This window comes from Phaenicophaeus curvirostris, chromosome 1, assembly GCF_032191515.1.
Source record: "Phaenicophaeus curvirostris isolate KB17595 chromosome 1, BPBGC_Pcur_1.0, whole genome shotgun sequence".
Lineage (NCBI taxonomy): Eukaryota > Metazoa > Chordata > Aves > Cuculiformes > Cuculidae > Phaenicophaeus > Phaenicophaeus curvirostris.
This window is the reverse complement of record NC_091392.1, coordinates 204,448,703-204,469,816: the sequence shown is the minus strand read 5'-3', so window position 1 is coordinate 204,469,816 and position 21,114 is coordinate 204,448,703. Positions and strand designations below refer to the sequence as shown.

Sequence of the window (21,114 nt, the reverse complement as noted above, 5' to 3'; positions counted from 1 at the left end):
TGCTCAAGCCCCGCCCACCCCGCCGCGCTTGGTGACGTCACCGCGGGCGGCCGCTCAGCCGCAGGCGCGCCCGCCTGTCAGTCGCGGGGCGCTCCGGGACCTGATTGGCCGCCGCGCTTCCGGGTCCCGCCCAGCCGCGGGGCCGCCATGGGCAGCGTCCGCTGGGCCTTCCCCTGCGGCGCCTGGCGCCCCCGCCGCGAGGAGTGGCTGCTGGCGGCGCGGCTGGTGCAGCCCGAGGAGAAGGACCGCATCGGCCAGTTTGTTTTTGCCCGCGATGCTAAAGCCGCCTTGGTACTTGCTGGGCCGGGCGGGGGGCGGGGGCGGCGGCGTGAATCCCGGCACGGAGCCCTCCGTCCACTTCGCTCCCCGGGAGCCTCCTCTGTCCCCGCTGCCTCCTGCAGACTCAGCGTCTCCCGCTCTCATAGAATCATAGAACAAACGGACCTTAAAGATCATCCAGCTCCAACCCCCGTGCCACAGGCAGGGACACCTCCCACCAGATCAGGCTGCCCAAGGCCTCATCCAACCTGGCCTTGAACCCCTCCAGGGATGGGGCAGCCACAGCTTCCCTGGGCAACCAGTGCCAGGGCCTCACCACTCCGATAGTAAAGAAATTCTTCCTTATGTCCAGTCTCAATCTGCTCCTCTTCAGTTTATACCCATTGCCCCTTGTCCTATCATTGCAAGCCTTTGTAAACAGTCCCTCCCCAGCGCTCTTGTAGCCCCCTTCAGGTACTGGAAGGTCACTCTTAAGATCTCGGAGCCTCCTCCAGGCTGAACAAGCCCAACTCTTAGCCTGTCCTCGTATGGGAGGTGCTCCAGACCTCGGATCATCTTTCTATCCTACCTCTGAACCCATTTTACATTTAGTAATGTACTGCAATAATCAAGTACAAATCTAAGCAACCTGACCTTGTTGATGACCCTACACATTGCAAGAGGGGGTTGACCAGAAGACCTTTTGAAGGTCCTTTCCCATCCAGACTGTTCTGTGATTCTGTGACAAAGGGATGTTCGCAGTTTGCCATTAGTAGGTGTTGTGGAAGACCTCACAAGTTTCACGTCATGATGTCAGCTTAGGAGGCAAAGTCAAAGTACCCTAGGAAGTACATGGAGGCAGTAGCATAATGTCTTAAGAGTATTCAGCTGTTTTTCATCATTCAGGTTTTAAATCATTGAATGGTTCGGGTTGGAAAGGACCTTAAAGCTCATCTAGTTCTAACCCCCCTGCCATGGGCAGAGACACCTCTCACTAGACCAGGCATATAACAAAAGCACATAAGTCTCACATAACAATGTGGTAGTAACAAATTTCTGCTAATTAGTCTGTAAGAAGTTACTCATCATTTTTAGCTCTTCGGTATTTTCATTTTGCGCTCGAATAACTGAATGAATGTACTGAAAGGAAAGCAGTTAAGACAGCTTTACTGTTCAGTGTAGTATAAAAAGCATTCATCTATGCAATAAAGTATGCTAAGTAAGTAAATAAGGTAGAGAAGGAACTGTTTTATGCTACTGTTCTAAGCTGGGACTGGTTTTTATTGAGTATTGTGTTGTCTCTGGGCTCATTGATAACAAATTTATACTCGGGTCTCAAACTCTCTTAGTTAAATTTCCTTGACACAGGCTTTTATAAAAGGCAGAAATCTAAATGATTTGCTTAAAATAGGCTCTTTATATTGGCTCTTTATATAATAATAGCAACAGGGTTTTTTTTAGGCAGGTGGTTTTCTAACAGTTACAGATATTTTGCAAGTAGCATGTTAGTTCCGTACAAATCACTTCCATTTTATTTTATAGGCTGGTCGCCTACTGATACGGAAATTAATTGCGGAAAAGTTGTGCATACCTTGGAATGAAATACACTTGCAAAGGTCATCAAAAGGAAAACCTTTCTTGGCAAATAACGTATTCAGTATCTCTTCGAATTACAACTTCAATGTCTCTCATCAGGGAGATTATGCAGTTCTTGCAGCTGAGCCCGAGCTTCAAGTTGGCATTGATATTATGAAGACTGATTTACCAGGTAATGCATTATGGTGACCAAAGCAGATTCTGTAGTGGTTAAGCACTGAACATTTTGACATTTCCCGAAGAACCAGTATGCGTCCTAGAAATTTACTGTAATTAGAGCGTGTAGAAGTGTATTGTGTATTTGCTTTTTTTATTGTTAAATATACTCACTGTTCATTTGGGGTTTTCTGCATGACCAGGTTAAAGGAGAAGCATACTAGGATTTATGATTCACTGGAATTTTAGTTTTTGAAAGTCCTTCTCAAATGCTTAACCAGATTGAACAGTAATAACCGTGTCCTTAGCAAATCTCTCTTCACAATCTTCAATTTTTCCAACATTTCATGGTATGAAATAATTTCTGTAGTAAGGTAAAGATTCAAACCCTGACTGGATAACTTTCTCTCTGATCACTTTATACCTTTTCAGTGATTACTAGAACTTTACATTTTTGTATTGGCATGTTTAGCTAAGATGCACAAAAAATTTACTGCAATCCAAAGTGACGTTCTTCTTTGTGGCTCGTTTCCATCTGCTGTAAACCCTCACTCTATAGATGGTGATCAGCATGTGGTGATTTCACTGTAGCGGAAAGGCTCTGTAACCATGCCGGAGCAGATGTCCACATTATAGGTTATGGAGGACCCCATGGAGAAAGCTGTGCTGGAACAGGTACACCCTTGAAGGGCCTGCAGTAATGCAGAGCCCAGATACCATATAAAGCTCAAATATACTTTTATCGTAGCGCTCCCAGGCAAAACAAAAGAAAGTGATATCCTGGCTCTGTCTCCATGTAGCTTCTCTCCCCCTGCTATTTGCTGGGGAGGCAGAGTGACAGAGAAGGCCTTGATCCTGTGCAAACACTGCAGCATAGATAAGATATTGGTGTGGCATCAACACTGTTCAGTGATCTAAAACACAGAGCCTTACAGGCTGCTATAAGTAAAGTTAATACCCTGGTTCAGTACCCTTTGGAACACTTCAGCTGGCCCTCACCACAAGGCTCCCTGATTACTCATTTTAAAAAGCTTTCCTGTTTTAGCAGGAAAATAATGAAAATCAAAACATTAGAACATTCTTATTTGTGTTTTAAGCTTTTCTGGGGAAATGAAAAATTGAAAGTAATTTACACATGGCATGTATGGAGGAAGAGATATCTTGTACCCTCTGCTCGCATTTTATGGATTTGGAAGTGTGACAGGCATTTTAAAGACACATTGCAGATGTCCAGCTGACAAATTTTATGAAATATGTTAGACTCTCCTTCTGAAAGTAGGAAATAATCGTGAAGAGCAGTGGTTTAACTTATCATTTAGGTTAGAAAGCTGTATTTGTATTAGTGCCCCGTTTTGAAATATAATGCATTCCATTTGGTAATGGCACGTACTCTTTAACCTCAATATTAGCTGGCTTTATTAAAAAGATTGCTCATTCTGCAGGCAGTGTCAGAACAAAACAAGGCACTTCTACCTTGTATCTGAGCATATTATTCTTTCAGTGTCCTTAGTCCCTGCTGTCATAAAAAGTGTTGAATAAAAGTTAGATCATCAGTGTATATTGTTGCGTAGTCTTAGTTATGTCAACTTTAGCTGGGTAAATTCAAGAAAGATCTTTAATTCATCCTATCAGTGATGTTTTGGTTGCTGTTCTGCTCCTGTGAGGTAGCTTTGGGATTGTCTGTCCTAGAGTTTCCAAACAACAACATGAAGCTGAAGTTCAAAGGAGGATTTGGTATCATGTGAAGAGTTTAATCATGGCAGAAATGTAGGAAAAGTGGTGAAACCGAACTCAGTTTTTATTTAAGTGAGAACAGAGTTTTGATACAATTCAGTTCTTAACAACTTATGTAGCAAGAGAGGCACCTTTCAATATGTCCTAGAATTGTTGATGGCAGCAGTCATGAACTCTTACCATAAAGCAAATGTTGCCACATCCCCCCCTGGACAGCTGCATTCAGCAGCTGTGGGATTTAATTTGTGAATATGAGCTGGTGAGACTACATAAGGCTTTGAGATTTGATACACACAGGCTGCAGTGTTTAAACACATAGAGAGAAAAATTGTGGTTACTCTAGAGATGCATTGGATTCCAAAGACTAAATGTTAAGAGTTGAATTGGTGCTTTTGTAATAAAGTGATACTGAAAAATGATGTATCTAGATGATCAGTCTGAAACGAACTAGTGACAGGGGCAGCCTGCTAGGATTCCTGAACGCAAGTCCTTTATCCACCCTTATATATGGCCATCTCTGCCTCTTCTGTCAGAGATCTACGCATGTGTCAGCGGAAGAGGGGGCTATGAGGGCATGTCACTGTATCCACAATCTGAATTAATAGTGGCAAGCTTCACAGTGTGTACAAAATGCAGCATTACAAAATTTCCAGCTTTCCTTTCCAGTATCTGAAATTTCACAGCTAGCACAGTCTATCCTGAAGTAATTCAGCTGTCAACAGCTCGTATACATCTTCTCTGTTTTTCGATAAGCCAAGCACTGGTGAGACCACACCTCAAATCCTGTGTTCAGTTCTGGGCCCCTCACCACAAGAAGGATGTTGAGGCTCTGGAGCGAGTCCAGAGAAGAGCAACAAAGCTGGTGAAGGGGCTGGAGAACAGGCCTTATGAGGAGCGGCTGAGAGAGCTGGGGGTGTTTAGCCTGGAGAAGAGGAGGCTGAGGGGAGACCTCATTGCCCTCTAGAAGTACCTGAAAGGAGGTTGTGGAGAGGAGGGTGCTGGTCTCTTCTCCCACGTGACAGGGGACAGGACAAGAGGGAATGGCCTCAAGCCCCACCAGGGGAGGTTTAGGCTTGACACCAGGAAAAAAATTTTCATGGAAAGGGTCATTGGGCACTGTAACGGCCCACCCAAGGAGGTGGTTGAGTCACCTTCCCTGGAGGTGTTTAAAAGACAGATGGATGAGGTGCTGAGGGACATGGTTTAGTGATTGATACGAATGGTTGGACTCGATGATCTGGTGGGTCTTTTCCAACCTAGTGACTCTGTGATTCTGTGAAGAAAGGAACTTGAGTTCTTATGCATAAAAAATACTTGTCCTAAGTGTGTCAGCGCCTGGTTGTGCAATCATTTACTACGTTATGTAACTTCACATAAATATTTGTGAATCATATAAAAAATACCAGGTTCCAATTAAAGAGTGGCCATACGTCTTTCTTGTTGGAGTTATAGTTTGTATTTTTTCAAAATAAATATGGTAGTAATGAAAACTTGCACCAGCAATTTTCAGTGTTAAGGACAAAATTGTAAATTGTAGTCTCTATGATATGAACTAAAGCTAGCAGTTTTCTCACCTAAACTTTTCTGAGAAAGACTTTTGTCTTAATAGAATTACATGGAACTGTTTTTACTGCTGTGTTATGAATACATAACTTTGACTTTAGCAGTAGTGTTTTCTCTCATAGTTCCACTGAGTGGTGCTGTTGCTCCTCAGTCGCTAAGGGCATTATATTTCTGAGAGGGAATCCACTCTAAATCTCTTCCTTTAGAATAGTTACAGAGTTACCTGTGTACTAAGTACATTACAGTAGACTATTCATTTTTTCCCCCCCTACAAATAACTATTGTTATACAACATAATCTTGATTTAGATCTCCAATATCCTAGTTCTTGTATTCCTTTATTGTTCAACAAGTGAACAAAATATGCACTAAAAATGTACAAGAGAGTATCATAAAGCTGGAAGTTTTGAGAAACAGGCTATTAAATTGTGTGCTAGAACGTAACAAGGAGACCTTTACCACATCAACATTTTTTGTCACTTCTTAGTCTGTGCTATTGATTTTTGTTTTATTTATGTGCAATAAGAAGCTGCCTTTTTCCATGTTACTTTCACTGCATTATTAAAATCTGAAAAATTAAACTACTCCAAGACACAAAGGCAGGCCAGGCAAGAAGCTTTCTTAGCAGTGCAAATAGACTGTTCTTCCACATTTCCACAGGGATGAAACAGATAATTACCTTTTTTACCTCTATTGAGATACTGAAGTAAATAGTGTAGTGATGGTAGAAAAGGTAGATGTCCTGTTTAGGTATTGTGTGTTGTTGCCTTTTCATTATCCAACAGTTTGTTGTTGCAAATTTAAATTAGGCTTTAAACTCCTTTTTGAGGGAAATTGTTTCTAAAAGGTCTATCTTAGTCCTTTGTGATTTTTTTTTAGTCGGGAAACATAAACCCATTTGGATTAAAATAGAAACCAATAGGAAAATGTAGAACAATGAAAATGAACTTGTTGAGAATTGCGATGCTTAAAACGAGGGAAAAATTAGCAATGAAGAAAGCGAAAAACTTTAGGAGCTTCTAGTAAAAATTAAAGATGAAACAAAGAAAAACTATAAGAATGCTTGTCTGGTTTGAAGTTGTGGTTTGTTGTGTTAAAGAGAACTGAGTTTTTATTTTTAGACTTTTTTAGCAAAACTGAAATTACTTATCAGCACACACAGTTAGCTTTGTCTTTCTAAGTTAAGGAAGTCTAGTGAAAAGATGTGACAGGAGGGCCAAGTTTAACTCATCATTATGTAGCTATTAAGAATTTGCTTTTTCCGGAGTTTCTTGTTAACACTGCCCTTTTCGAATAGCTTTAGCTCTTCAGGTAGATATATTTGTTGCAATATTTGGAAAATAGAAGCTGTTTTTATTCTGTGTTGTCAAAAGCTTATTTGGATGTGTTGTCTGTACAAGAATTGCAATGTGGAGCTCTTAGTAGTTTCAAGGTTGGGAGGTAATGTTTTAGAGATGGGGTTGAAGATTTTTGGACTGACTTATGAAATAGTAGAAACACATCATAAATATTTAACATCTCCCTCCAGTAACTATAAAAAAATAGTTTCGTCTGGATTTCCTTGAAAAGTTCCCTTTCTAGGAGGAATTCTCATTTTTAAGAAGGCAAATGTTTTTACATTTCCTCACTAAAGGTGACAGGGTGCTGTTGTTATGTGATGTTTTCAGGAAAGCTTAGGACAGGAGACTTTTGCTACTTGTATAAGTAGCTGTTTTCTTGCCTTGCATTGGGTTGGTGCTGTAAGTTCTAGGCATTCATGCCTGTTTTATGTGCTTTGTTCCATTTTGATGTAAAATCCAGTCCTATGGTGATTGTGTCAGTCACCTTCTCGCTGGCAAGTAGATATTGCAGTTGGATGTTTGGCATAGAAATAACATGTAAAAGAATGGTAGAATGAACAAAATTTGAGAGGATTTGGCTTTTAGTTTGTCTTGTATTTTCAGAAGAGATGACAAAAAGCATATAACTGCTGCAATCCACATGCTAACTGTCTGTAAACTAATCAGATATGAGGTATCCAGTTAATAGCTTGTGACTTTACTTCATTTTTTTTTAATCAGAGCCACACCAATGTAAAAATTGCTATTTCTCTAGTGTGGTTTTGGAGATAGAGTTATGTAATCCTTTATGAGACTTTACTTTCTTTTGTTTAACTGACTGTCAGGGGAGCTTGTTCAAATATTCATCACTGCTGTTAGACCTAATCACAGTAATGCTAGTGAAACCCTAACACTTTCTCTATTATTGCAAATTCTAATATTGCTTAACGATCCTAACGGCAGGGAAAATATCAAACATTATCAAATTATGTCAGTCTTTTTATGACTTTTCCCATTTTTACAGTCTGGGAAATGCCGAGTGGTTCAAAGGAGGCAACCTCAAATTTTCCATCATTTTAAAGTTAGCGCTGCTTCTCTGGGGAATGCCAAGATGAAGTGTATCATCAGTAGTTACGTGATAAGAGTGGATGTCTAACATATGTATCACTGGGAGAATTGCAGGATACTGGCAGGAAATGGAGAGGTCACAGAACACAAATCCAATTTCTGATTCACACCAAAGCTGTGTGAGCTAATACATTTAAAAAACATGCTTTGTTAATTTTCTGTCTGATTCTTGTAAGTTAATTTATCTAGCTAATTATTTGTCTTGTGTTGCCAGTTTCTAAACAACTGTACAAGGGTTAGTTGGTATTAAACAATTAGAACTTGGGCATCTGTTGCAGAGGAAATGTTTTTTCTGCATCAGTTTATTTTCTTTTCCTTTAGAGACAGTAGAACATGAGCAAATATGGGTTGTGCCTTACACCAAAAGGATTGTCAGCTCAAAAGTCAAGACTTAAAACACATTCGTCCTATATAGTTTGTTAGTTTGCAGGATTTCTAGCTACCCCATGTTTCACATTATTAAGTAGTTTGATCTGTTCATACTTCAGTCACTTGATTTGTTGAGTAGTACATTTCACATTGTTGCTAAGCCCTTTCACTATCTGAAAGTAAATTGATGTGTATTGACTAGATGTTAGTATTTGATCACTGACCTGCTGCTTTCATGCAGTTCAAGGCAGTTATGAATCTCTTAGCATTCTGGTCTTGGGCTTTTGTGTTTGGTTTGTGGGTTTTTTTCAGGGGATTAATAGATCAATGAGCTTTTCGATTTCACTTTCCATACTTTTGATATAGACCCCAATATAAGCTGGTTAGTTTGTATCTGACCAAAACAATTTGAAGACTGTGAAAGTGGTAAAAAGCAAAGTGGGGAAGGTCAGTCATGTAATCTTCTCACTATTTGTGAGAAGGCATGTCATGGTTTTAATGACTTCAGGACAGTCACTACCTTTGTTAAGTGTACATTTTATTACCAATGATGCCTTATGAGTGATCTGGTGTTTTTAACAGTGTAAACAAAATACCAATATGAAGATTTCTGTATTAGCTCTATGGATAGTAATCTTCACTATTAATAGCATCATAGTTTACATGGATCTTAATTCTGATTGTCTTTATCTTAGGGCTGTGATTTATTAGTGGACAGGTACAGTTGGACTTGTTGATCTCAAAGTCTTCTCCAACCTAGTGATTCTATGATTGATTCCAATTCCTACAAATGCAGCTCTTTTCTCAAATAGGAATAGGGATGGGACTAACTTCCTGTTTTTCCTCTGCTTCCAACTCCACATATTTTTCAAATCTCACATGAAAACCTGTCTTATCTCTCATATGTGTCCCTAAAATTACAAAATTGAATTTATTTCAATGATGAACACCCACCTAGTCAGATGCTTGACCCATCAGATAAATATTGTGCAATTTCCTGATCTTCACCAATTTAAACAAGTAGCGTATGTACATAAATATTTTTTCTGAGTTGCACACGTTGTGTGTTACAGGAATCTCACCGTGCCACTGAGATGGACAAGATTACTGTAAGTATATTGGATTTATTGAAATCAGAATCTAAATCCTGATTCTTCAGAAGCTGTAAATGTGACTTGCAAGAAGGTATATTTGAAATGCCATTCTGAGCCTTTCAATGAAATTTTTCCACATAGTTGTAGCCCCAGCTAATTTTTTTTGGCTCAATATTTAAGTGTTTGTTCTTTTTTTTAATAACCCTGGAGTTCCTTAGGGTATGGGTATTCAGAAGCAGAGAAGGAGCAGGTGTGCAGTTTCCTACAACCTGCTTAGAAATATCTTAAAGGAATTCTTTTTATTTTCTGCTGCAAGTTAAATAAGGAAGATTTAAGTTTCAGCTAGTGTCTGGCCTTACCGTTGTTCATTGATAGAATTTTACAGAGTAGGATTTGAGATTACCAAAAACGTTTAGCACTTTTCCTGAACTTCTGTGAGAAAAATATGTAGGCAGTTAACACAGGAGGAAAAATACTTAGAAAGTTACCATCAGAATTTGAGGCTTGGTTGCTAAGTGAAGGACCCAGCCAAAAGGTGCTTAACTGGTACTCTGTCTTGCCATGTGCCTCAAATGATCAGCTGTAGACTATACATGTGTATAGCTCCAAAATAGCTGTTAGCTCTATAGCATGCATGATGCAATAATTTAGCATGAAAGCCCTTTGGTGTATTTTTAATTAAATGTAATTATCTTGTAAACTAGAATTTGGATTATTAATGAATTGGAGTGGTCACAGAAATAAGTTCAAGTGTTTGTATAGTGACTGATAGGTGAGTTTATTTTTGAAACAGCTTGCAAATGGGAGCTAATTTAGAACTGAAAATTTAAAAACCAACTGAATAATTATGGTATGGGACTTACTCCCATTCTTTCAAGGGAAGTTTTTGTTATTTGTGATGAGGGTGTTTGAGTTTTTTTTTGCTCCAAGTAAAAGTAAAAAAGGTTGTATCTAAAACAAAGCTTTCTACTGCTTCTAGTTTAGTCCCTTCCTTATCCCCTAAGTGATGGGAGACAAGGGAACATTGAGGAGGGTTTAATGAAGGGCCACCAAGGTGATTAAAGGGTTAGGGAACTTGACCTGTGTAAAAATGTTATAGAAGCTGGGTTTATTGGGCTTAAAGAGTGGAAAGTTCTTTGGAGGGCGATCTAACCACAGTCTATTGAAAAGAAGCTATAGAGAAGATGTAGGTAGCTGTCTTCATGAGGGCATACGAGGACAGGGCAAAAGGCAACCGGCTTACGTTGCTTCAAGGGAAATTCTGTCTGGGTAAAACAGAACTGTTCTTTACCATGAGAGCAGTGAAACGCTAGAGTAAGTTGCCCAGAGAAGGAGTGAAAGACTGTTTGACAGGGCCATGAGATGCCTTGCATAAGAGCCTTATAAGAGCCTAAGGCTCTGTTTTCAACAGAAGATTGGACCAGATGGTCTCTAGAGGTCCTTTCCAAAGTAAATTTTTCTATGATTCAAGCTCATATGGAGAAATGGACTCAGGAGGCTGTGGTACTGCTACTAATTTGTGGAGAATAATATCACTGGCTTCTCTAATCTGACCTGTTCTTCAGAGCAAGGAATTCCTCCTCAACTGTGCTGTATTAAGAAGGAAACAGGAGGGGCAGTTGAGAAAAAGTTATGTCTGGAGTGGAGTGAAGGGGACAGTACTGCGTAAGCTTGAACATAAGCATCAAGAAGGGTAGCTGAACAGTTCAAGAAACCTAGGACATAAAAGGGGTAGGTAAGGAGTGAAAAGGCAGTAACATATGGGTTTGATATATGCTTGCTATGCTAAACACTAAATTGAATGTATTTACCATGCAGGGTAAGTTTTGGATGGCAGAAGGGGAAACGATACACGAGGTGTTAAATACCCCTCCGTGCTGAAGTGTGTGGTGTGGATGGTCTTGGATAGTCTTCTCTGGTAGTATGGCTAGCCCAGGATTATTGAAAGTAAAAGTAAAACTGTCTGAAAGTAGTGGAGGAAGTGGAAGGGTAAACCAGGACATTATTGAATGTGTTGTAGTTTGAATCAGGGAGGTTGTCTAAGTAGATGAATATTTTGTTTGCATTGGTAATCCATCAAAACATGACATTGTGGTTGCTTTTGACTTTCAGTAGCATCATTTTCTCCAGACAGGAACATTAGTTCTGTCCTTAGGTTGTTCTGGATCGTTCCGCTGGCTGACTACTGTAACTGTCAATAAGATTGCCGTCTTAAGATGTTTTCTTCACTTCAGTCTCTAAATGAGATTGAGAGCATCTCTGAAATGTCACTGACATGTCTTGTGTGATGTGTGCAGTATGTCATTTTACACTTTGCAATATAGAATCATAGAATAGTTTGGGTTGGAAGGGACCTTAATGATCATCCAGATCCAACCCACTGCCATGGGCAGGGACATGTCCCACTAGACCAGGCTGCCCAAGGCTCCATCCAACCTGGCCTTGAACACCTCCAGGGATGGGGCAGCCACAGCTTCCCTGGGAAACCTGTGCCAGTGCCTCACCACTCTCATGGTGAACAAATTGCTCCTTATGTCTAGTCTAAATCTGTCCCTCTCCAGTTTATACCCATTGCCCCTTGTCCTATCACTACAAGCCTTTGTAAGCAGTCCCTCCCCAGCTTTCTTGTAGCCCCCTTCAGGTACTGGAAGGTTGCTATAAGATCTCCTCGGAGCCTTCTCTTTTCTAGGCTGAACAACCCCAACGCTCTCTGCCTGTCCTTGTATGGGAGCTGGTTTAGCCCTCGGATCGTCTTTGTGGCCCTCCTCTGGACCCATTCTGACAGCTTCATATGCTTGTTATGATGAGGATTCCAGAACTGGACACAATACTCCAGATGAGGTCTCTCAAGGGAGGAATAGAGGGGCAGAATCGCCTCCCTCAACCTGCTGGCCACGCTTCTTTTTCATATGGTCTTGAAACTGTCAAAAAACCTGAATGTGTGCTTTAGTGTGGCATGAGTTCATCCTGATCAATTATTTCTGCTGCCAATACATGTTTCTACATAGTGCTTAGTTATCTGTAGAAGACAACTACTTTATAGAGGATTAATACCCTTATCTTTGGTTTAAGATGGGGAAAGCTGGTGTAGAGAAACAAAGTTCCTTGTCCATAGTCGGAATCAGTGGCAGATCTAAAGTGAGAATTTGAAGAAGAGAAGGCTCCAAGGAGATCTTATAGCGACCTCCCAGTACCTGAAGGGGCTACAAGAAAGCTGGAGACTGTTCAGAAAGTATAATGGGTATAGACTGGAGAGGGGCAGGTTTAGACTAGACATAAGGAGAAAATTCTTCCTTTTGAGGGTGGTGAGGCACTGGCACAGATTGTCCAGGGAGGCTGTGACTGCCGCATTCCTGGAGGTGTTCAAGACCCGACGGGATGGGGCCTTGGGCAGCCTGGTCTGGTGAGCCATGTCCATGCCCATGCAGGGGGGTTGGAACTAGATGATCTTTAAGGTCCCTTCCAGCCCAGACTATTCTGTGATTCTATGATTGCAATTTGCATCTTTGTTTAGCAATTATTAGTCATGGGTTCTTAAAAGTAGTTTGGTTTGGGGATTGGAGACTCTTTGAGATTAAATACAACTGTTTTCTTTTTAATAAGAAAATTGCGTCGTCTGTGAAAAATTTTGTATGAATATGTGGAATTGTCTGTCTCCAAATTTTTTTTTGTCCCTGCTAAAGGAAATAGATTGCTTTCTGCCACTGTCTATTTAGCCAGCCCTGCTGGACAGATTGCATGGTATGCTGACTAATGATACAGGCCATGGGTGATTAACCAAGTGTGTAATGAGGTCTGGAGCTTCCAGTGTATTTTAGAAATGCCGTTGATCAGTATAACTACACAGTCTGTAGTGTCTTCTGCAAAGTAAATTCAAACTAGATGGGGAAAGCGGTGAAGCCCTTGAAAATCTGCTGCAGTTCTACACAGCTATGCTTATTTTTAGAGGAGGCTTAAATTTAATGTAAGGACTCAAAGGTTTGGTGGGTTTTTTCCTTGATAACTTTCTTACTGTGATTATGGGCATCTCCCTACCCCCGTTTTTCTTGCAGAATAAATCCTGAAGACTTAAAATTCATGTGATAAATTTGGGAGGTTGTGTTTCTACATATGCTTAAAGTGTTTCTTTTGTATGTTAGCATCCAAGGGGGAGAAGCAGAATAGCTTGATGAATTCTGACAAACAGCACGCTGTTTTATAAAATGTTACCAAATCAAGCTTTCAAATGTCAACCACTGTATGTGCTACTTTTGTAGCTGAGTATAAATTTTTTTATATATCATCAGCACTGGTTAAACACTTTCCTTTTTAGAGAATGCCAGAAATAAGTAATGTTTATGACTTTCATTTCACATTTTTAATGCAGTAATTCTGCTATAGGAATGGGGTTTTTTTGTACCGTGTCTTGAACTGTCATCAGCATCGCTGCTTTGGGGTTACGTAAATTCAGATTGTAGAGAAGAGTTGGTTCAGAATTTTTTTCCTTATTAATTTCTTTCTAGAGCAGTAGCATGAGGAAATTCATATGCTTATTATTGCTATTCCGTTAAAATTTCTGTAAATATCTCTAATTTATAGGTAGTAGCTCAATTCCAAGTTTCTTTCGCATCATGAAGCGACAGTTTACTGAAGCAGAGTGGGATGTCATCAAGTCTATGAGTAATGAATGGATGCAGCTGGATATGTTTCATCGACACTGGGTAATACTTTTTTTGTCTATATAAAGACTGCAATGCTGTAATCTGCACATTCTCTTTTCTTATTTTTGTTATTATTTTCACTATGATAGAATTGAATACTTTTTATAGTTACATGTTCATATGGAGAAAATATTTTAATAGATTTTATATATTAATGACTTTTTTAATATCAGAAGAACTTTCAGAACCATAGTACAGCTGACCTTTCTAGAAGGATTTATAACTAGTACTCAGAGCAAGGTACAGGGTTCCTACCTGTAGGTGCCACTTAGTAATGCATGTTAGGCTAGATATTAATGCTGATAACTTTTCCTCTTGATAATTGCATCAGTCTACCCTCAGATTCATAGTAATATAAGTCTTAGATTTATTTGGTCTGCAGCGTGTGCTTGGAAATAATGTTTATTGAGCAGTTTGAAAAGAGCCAGCATGAATAAAATATATTCATTATGTGTTTTAGGCTTTGAAGGAAAGCTTCTTAAAGGCTATTGGAGTCGGAATTGGCTTTAACTTGCAAAGAATTGAATTTCATGTGTCCCCATTGGAACTGGAAATAGGGAAAGTGTATAAGGAGACAAAAATGCTTCTGGATGGAGATAAAGAAGAAGAGTGGATATTTGAGGTAAGAAATATTCAATTTTTTTTCTCAATAATGATAAACAGTCTCAACAACCTGTGGTTGCATTGCACATTTGATTTTTTTAATTGCCTGTATTCTGTATAAACACATTGAATATATCTCAGTGAAAATTTAGGATGCAAATCTGCAACATTTTAAAGTGGTTTTGATATTCAGAAAGACACCACATAGATATATCCATTATAATGGCTTTTTGTTTTTTCTGTTCCTGGAGTATATTTCCTGCACTCTGTGAATTCTTCTTAGGGTGTGCAGGAAGTTCACTGAAGCACATTCAGACTTGACTGCTGAACAGTGTATAAGATTTTGAAGTTCTTCATCAGTTGGTCTAGAATGGGACTAGGGATTGACTAACTAGTTATTTAGTTTTTATGTTAGTTGTTGGAAATGGACGAGATGTCTTTAGTTCCTTTGAGTTTCTTATTTCTTGTCCATGCAAATTGGTAGAAATGTTCTTTGTGGGTTTGGAATTACAGTGTGCTGATTGGCTGCTGTCTGGGGGAATGGAGAGATGCGAAAAACTTGTGTTTGCTTAGTTGGAACGTTAGTTTGTGCTCAGTCTTTTATCTGAGTTTTGGGTTTTTGTTGGGTTTCCCTTCTTGAAAGTTATTGAGACTCTCACTAAAACATCTTATCCTGTTAGATTTGGTAGAAAATGATCAATAGTATCTAATGTAGTTTGAAGGGAGTAGAGAGAAAGAGCTGGTAGGGCCATGGTTCAGTGGTGGACTTGGTTGTGTTAAGATTGATCTTAAGAGTCTTTTATAACCTAAATGATTCTATGATTCTATACAATGATCTCAAATGATCTAATTGCTCCAAGAAACCAAGCTTTTAAAAAAATTAAAAAAATCACAATGCCATTTCTCTACAGCTTGGAGGCACTTTCAGCCAACTGCTTAAAACAAAGGAAAACATGCAAAAGAAAATCTGATGTTAACATTGTTTGTAAAGAGCACCTTGTTCCAGTCTGTCATAAGTTTATACAGCTCATATATAGCTGGGTAGCAATTCAAAGAATACCTATTTTGCAATTTCACAAAATAGTCAAGCACACTTTTCAGTAAGAGTACTCAGTTTCCATTACATGTTTACATTTTGATAATATCTACAGCCATGCCAGTAGATTTTGTCTAAATAACAAATTCCTGATGTATGCTTGTTTTGTGTAGTATACAAGCTATATATATATATGCATGTAGTAAAAAAAAAAAAAAAAAAAAAAGTGCCAGTAATATTTAACTTGCAGCACAGTTTACTCCTTTCAACATTTTCAGCCACATTTGGGTTTTTTTTGTATCTACTGATACTAAATCAACCCTCTTACTGGTATTGCCATACATTCTAGGAATTGAGTATATTGTGAGATTCATTAGCTGAGATTTTAGGCTGGCAAAAGTAAATAGTACGAAAGACTGTGACACATCTTACAATAGAATGCTTATTAATGATAACAGCGTACTGTTGTCAAGGAAGAATCTACCTCTTTCAGTCGACTTCTGGAATTTTGGTCATTGATGCCATGTGCCTGTATTTGACTAAAGTAGCCTGAAAACGATGATGGAAATAGCTCCCTGTATTACTTAAATACTTTCTATTTACTTGATTTTTCCTTTTTACTTAATAATTATTGCTAGAAGCTTAATTTAGTTTTTGTCTGCTTTTGTCTGTCTCCTCTTCTATGCTTGCCCTCCTGCTTCCCAAGAGCGCAGCCTTATAATGAAGCAGATTGTAGTCTTTTAAAGAAGTATTTCAAGTTTCATATAGATACAAGCTCAGTTGGGATATAATTTCATTTACTAATCAAAATTGATTAAAATAAAAATGAAAAAATAATAAATTTTTTTAGTTACCAGATCACAGCCTAAAATTATGCATTACTTTGCTTTTTTTTCTTCTCCCAAGTTTCATTTAATTTTGTGCCCTTTTTCTAACTTACAAGAGTCGTGTTTTGTTCCGTTATCTTCCCTTGAGCCAATTTCTTGAAACAATTTGGTAACAGAAAACACTAATTCTGGAAAATCTGGGAGAGTCACTTAAGAGGGGTCATTTAGAATCACCTAAAAGACTGTGTATTAATAGTATAGTATTTACTTTGTGTCCTCTGATGCGCTGAGTTTTCTTGAGTGAGCTTGTTCTGTAAAGTAAAAAAATAAGGTCTCACAGTGCTGCATTTCAGTTCTGCCTGTATCTTTATGGCAGGAGATGATTGAAGAGAGTAAGGCTGTTTAAAGGCCAGTTATCACGTATTTTGGATTGTCTTATTTCAGTTTTAAAGAGAATCTAATTTACCAAAATAAACAAAGAAGCAGATTACCCATTTAAATTACAGACAATATTCTGAAATCTCCTTCAGAAAGTGCCAAATAATGTGAAAAAAGGGAATTTGAAAGAATAAAGACTAGAAAAAGTTCTACCACTTCATACTTGTCATGACTAAAAGGTTAAATGAAGTACTAGTGAATCAAAGCAAATCAAAGTGGACGCTAGTCAAACAGCCTATAACTGTTCACAACAGGAGCAAAGCCTATTCATAATAGAGAGGGAATTTTCTGTGGACATTAAACAAATTATTTTTCGATTATTCCATTCTGAATGCCAAATGAACTGCCTAGTTGTGTAGTTGACTGTTTGTGGTTTAGTTTTGTTCAAAGTGTCTTTCATTTCATAGAATCATAGAATCACCAGGTTGGAAAAGACCTCTTGGATGATTGAGTCCAACCATTTCTATTTGCCACTAAACCATATCCCTGAGCACCTCGTCTGCCCATCTTTTAAACACCTCCAGGGATGGTGACTCAACCACCTCCCTGGGCAGCCTGTTCCAGTGCCCAATGACCCTTTCTGGGAAAAATTTCTTTCTGATACCTGATCTGAACCTCCCCTGGCGGAGCTTGAGGCCATTGCCCCTTGTCCTGTCCCCTGTCACTTGGGAGAAGAGGCCAGCTCCCTCCTCTACAACCTCCTTTCAGGTAGTTGTAGAGAGCAATGAGGTCTCCCCTCAGCCTCCTCTTCTCCAGGCTAAACAACCCCAGTTCCCTCAGCCACTCCTCATAAGACCTGTTCTCCAGCTTCATTGCTTTTCTCTGGACACACTCCAGAGCCTCAACTTCCTTCTTGTGGTGAGGGGCCCAGAACTGAACAAAGGATTCGAGGAGCGGTCTCACCAGTGCCAAGTACAGAGGGAGAAGAACCTCCCTGGACCTGCTGGTCACGCCGTTTCTGATCCAAGCCAAGATGCCATTGGCCTTCTTGGCCACCTGGGCACACTGCTGGCTCATGTTCAGTCACTGTCAACCAACACCCCCGGGTCCCTCTCCTCCACGCAGCTTTCTAGACAGACTTCTCCCAGTCTGTAGCACTGCACAGGGTTGTTGTGCCCCAAGTGCAGGACCCGGCATTTGGCCTTGTTAAACCTCATGCCATTGGACTCTGCCCAGCGGTCCAGCCTGTTCAGGTCCCTTTGCAGAGCCTCCCTACCCTCCAGCAGATCGACACTTCCACCCAGCTTAGTGTCGTCCGCAAACTTGCTCAGGGTGCACTCGATGCCTTCATCCAGGTCATTGATAAAGACATTGAACAGGGCTGGACCCAGCACTGAGCCCTGGGGAACCCCACTTGTCACTGGCCTCCAGCTGGATTTCACACCATTTCCCACCACTCTCTGGGCCCGGCCATCCAACCATTTTTCCACCCAGGAGAGTGTGCACCTGTCCAGGCCAGAGGCTGACAATTCTCTAAGCAGAATGCTTAGGAGATTTTCTCCACTGCTCATTTATTTTTTTTAGCTTCGATAGAAGACAGTTGCTCAGTAAGAGCTAAGTCTTGTTTGATCTTGATGGATTGGTTTAGCTTTAGGCACTTGTTTTCATACAATGCTGTAGAGGGTGCTACTCAGATTCCCTCCAACGGTTTTGGAAGGAGTAGGAGGAAGAAATACAGTAAAACTTAATTGAAAAATGTAAATTTAATTTTAAGCTATGTCTGCTATATGTGTTAAATATGCTTTATTCACATAGACAGTACATACTTTGCTTATTTTAAAAAGATGAGGTTTTTTAGTAATAATTAAAGGTTTACAAGCCTATTGAAGAGTGGTACAGTGTTTGTGTCAGGATGTTAATTTAAGATGAGTCATTATGATGATGATTTTTTTTGTTTATGAGTAATCCTATATGCTCACTTCCTTTGAAGAAAATAAACTTACAGAATGAAGTGCTACTTAATTTTAATAAAAGTGAAAGAAGCTGATTGATAACAATTATGACAAGTTTTATATGTGGAAAAAATCCTCATTGCTGATTGGCAAAATGTTACATGTATCCATGACCCTTTCCTTATTTGTCCTAGTTTTTTACAATTAATCAGGAAGAATGGGTTGGTAGCACTTATTGGAATCTATATTAAAGAAGTATTTTAATGAGATATGAGACACTTCTGCTTTTATCCTTACCTCAATTATGGATGCAACCAGTTTATAAAGGAAGCACTCAATTTGTCCTAAATCTCACTCCGGGATTAAAAATTATCTGCACCACTGCTGCTACACAAATTGTTGTTACCTTCTTTCACAATAAATATTTCCTTGGTTTCTCTGTATGCAATCAAATTGCTTCCAGGATATGAATTTCAAACTGAGATTACCTGGGTCAGTTTGAAACATATTTCAAAATTCGTGTTGATGAGCAACTGTACTTGAGTCCTTCACCCTCAGTAAGGAAGTTAAGCCTGTTGTATTGTCAGGAATAAATAGGAATTAAAACTTTTACTTCACAGAGCAATAAGTTCTGCTGGCTGAGAAGGTACAGTTTCCTCATAAACGGTCTGTTGTTGAGTGAATCGAGAATGATTTGAATTGCAGACACATCCTTCTGGTGAACCTTTTAAATGAGGCCGTTATAAGTCTCAGTGTGCCTTAGCGTGAACAGCTCTAGTTACACTTTGGTTCTGTGGAGAGAAAACCAAATTTTGATCCATTATATGTTTTCAGATTTATACAGAGGAATCTTAGCAAAACAAAGGTAAACGAATTCCTCCTTTACCTCCGAGGAATTCCTGTACGGTTGTCCTCTTTCACCTTTTTTTTAATCATCTACTTCCATTTAACAAGTTGGATTTATTTTATAAGCTGGTTTATCAATATCACCAGATTAATAGATAAGCAAGTATCTTACTTCAGTATGTTTCATTAACTTCATACCTGAAGGTTTTTGCTACCCCCTAGTAGGGGCCAGGAAAGATTTCCTTCCCTTCTGCATTTGTTTTGGACTTAAATTTCTCTGAAGCAGCAAAAAGAAGTTGAAGGGCATAGTTAGGTTTTATTGTACGATACTCAAAATGTTGTGATCACAGAGGATGTGTGAAGTACATGAGTCCGAACCTTCTGAATTTCATAGAATCATAGAATAGTTTGGGTTGGAAGGGACCTTAAAGATCATCCAGTTCCAACCCCCTGACACGAGCAGGGACACCTCCCACTAGATAAAGCTGCCCAAGGCTCCATCCAACCCGGCCTTGAACACCTCCAGGGATGGGGCAACCACTGGGCTGAGTCTCTGCAGGGGAACGATCCCCATTATCTAAAGTTTCACTGCCTGTTAAATGCAGCTTTGAGCTGACAGAGTAATTATTTTATTCACAACGTGTAAAAGACCACCTATAATATGTTTACAGTTGCACAAACAAGAAGTGATACCTAAGTTCACCTCACAAAAAGACATTTCAGGATGTTAAGCTTAAGCCGTAACAAAGTTGTTGTCAGACTTCTGATTATCGATGCACGCCACTGCGGAGTGGGTTGCATCCTCTGTTCTCATCAGTCTCTAACCTTCTGACTACGCGAAAAATGAAAGAAAAGGAAGGAATGAAAACTGAATGTAGTCAGTTTTCCGTCTAGACAAACAGGAAAACACTGCCACTGTAGAACTATATAAATAGTTTAGCAACATTTGATCAAAAATCTTATTTTCATAGTCTTTTTTTACTTTTGGGGAAGTGTGTGTGATGTAGACAAATGGTTAGATTTCATCAAACCCAAGGCAGCATTCTTTATGCTTGACATATTTTCAGTCATGTACCTTAGTAAAGGAATAGAAAACCTAGTAAACTACCTTATAGTAAGTACACCTATAGCTCTTGTAGTCACGGGAAATACCACTTACACTGCAGATTTCTTAGAGTTTCTTACATGCATTAAATGTTTCTCCTAACGGAGACAGAATTGAAGTAGTAATTTTTTTTTACTGGTGCTTTGAAGAAAGGTAAAATAACGTGAGCTTGATATTTTGGTTGTAAGTAGGTGAGAGAGACAAAGTTCACTGATAAATTTGTCAAATAGGCACAGTTTTGGTGATGGAGAGATGAAAGTAAAAACATAGTTCTTGTACACCAGCATCTATCTGCCAAGACACTCGCATCTTTGCCAGCAAAATCCCTCAGCTTTATAGTTGTATTCCTGCTACACATGACTAAAGCAGCTGTTGCATCATCTGAGTTTGGTTGAGTAAATATGAGCTTAGCATCTTGGCACTCTTTTATATATACAGAAATCACAGAAAT

At 39.4% G+C, this 21,114-nt stretch overlaps 1 protein-coding gene across 1 annotated transcript in view; it reads left to right on the top strand.

The window, feature by feature from the left end:
• The first annotated feature begins 144 nt into the window (after window positions 1-144).
• Window positions 145-21,114, top strand: part of AASDHPPT (aminoadipate-semialdehyde dehydrogenase-phosphopantetheinyl transferase) — a 30,705-nt gene continuing 9,735 nt past the window's right edge. The window contains exons 1-4 of the mRNA XM_069883544.1: window positions 145-291; window positions 1,801-2,026; window positions 13,795-13,916; window positions 14,377-14,538. Of these exons, the coding sequence (XP_069739645.1) occupies window positions 148-291; window positions 1,801-2,026; window positions 13,795-13,916; window positions 14,377-14,538 (654 nt within the window). The 5' untranslated portion in view covers window positions 145-147. The remainder of the gene's footprint in view (window positions 292-1,800; window positions 2,027-13,794; window positions 13,917-14,376; window positions 14,539-21,114) is intronic.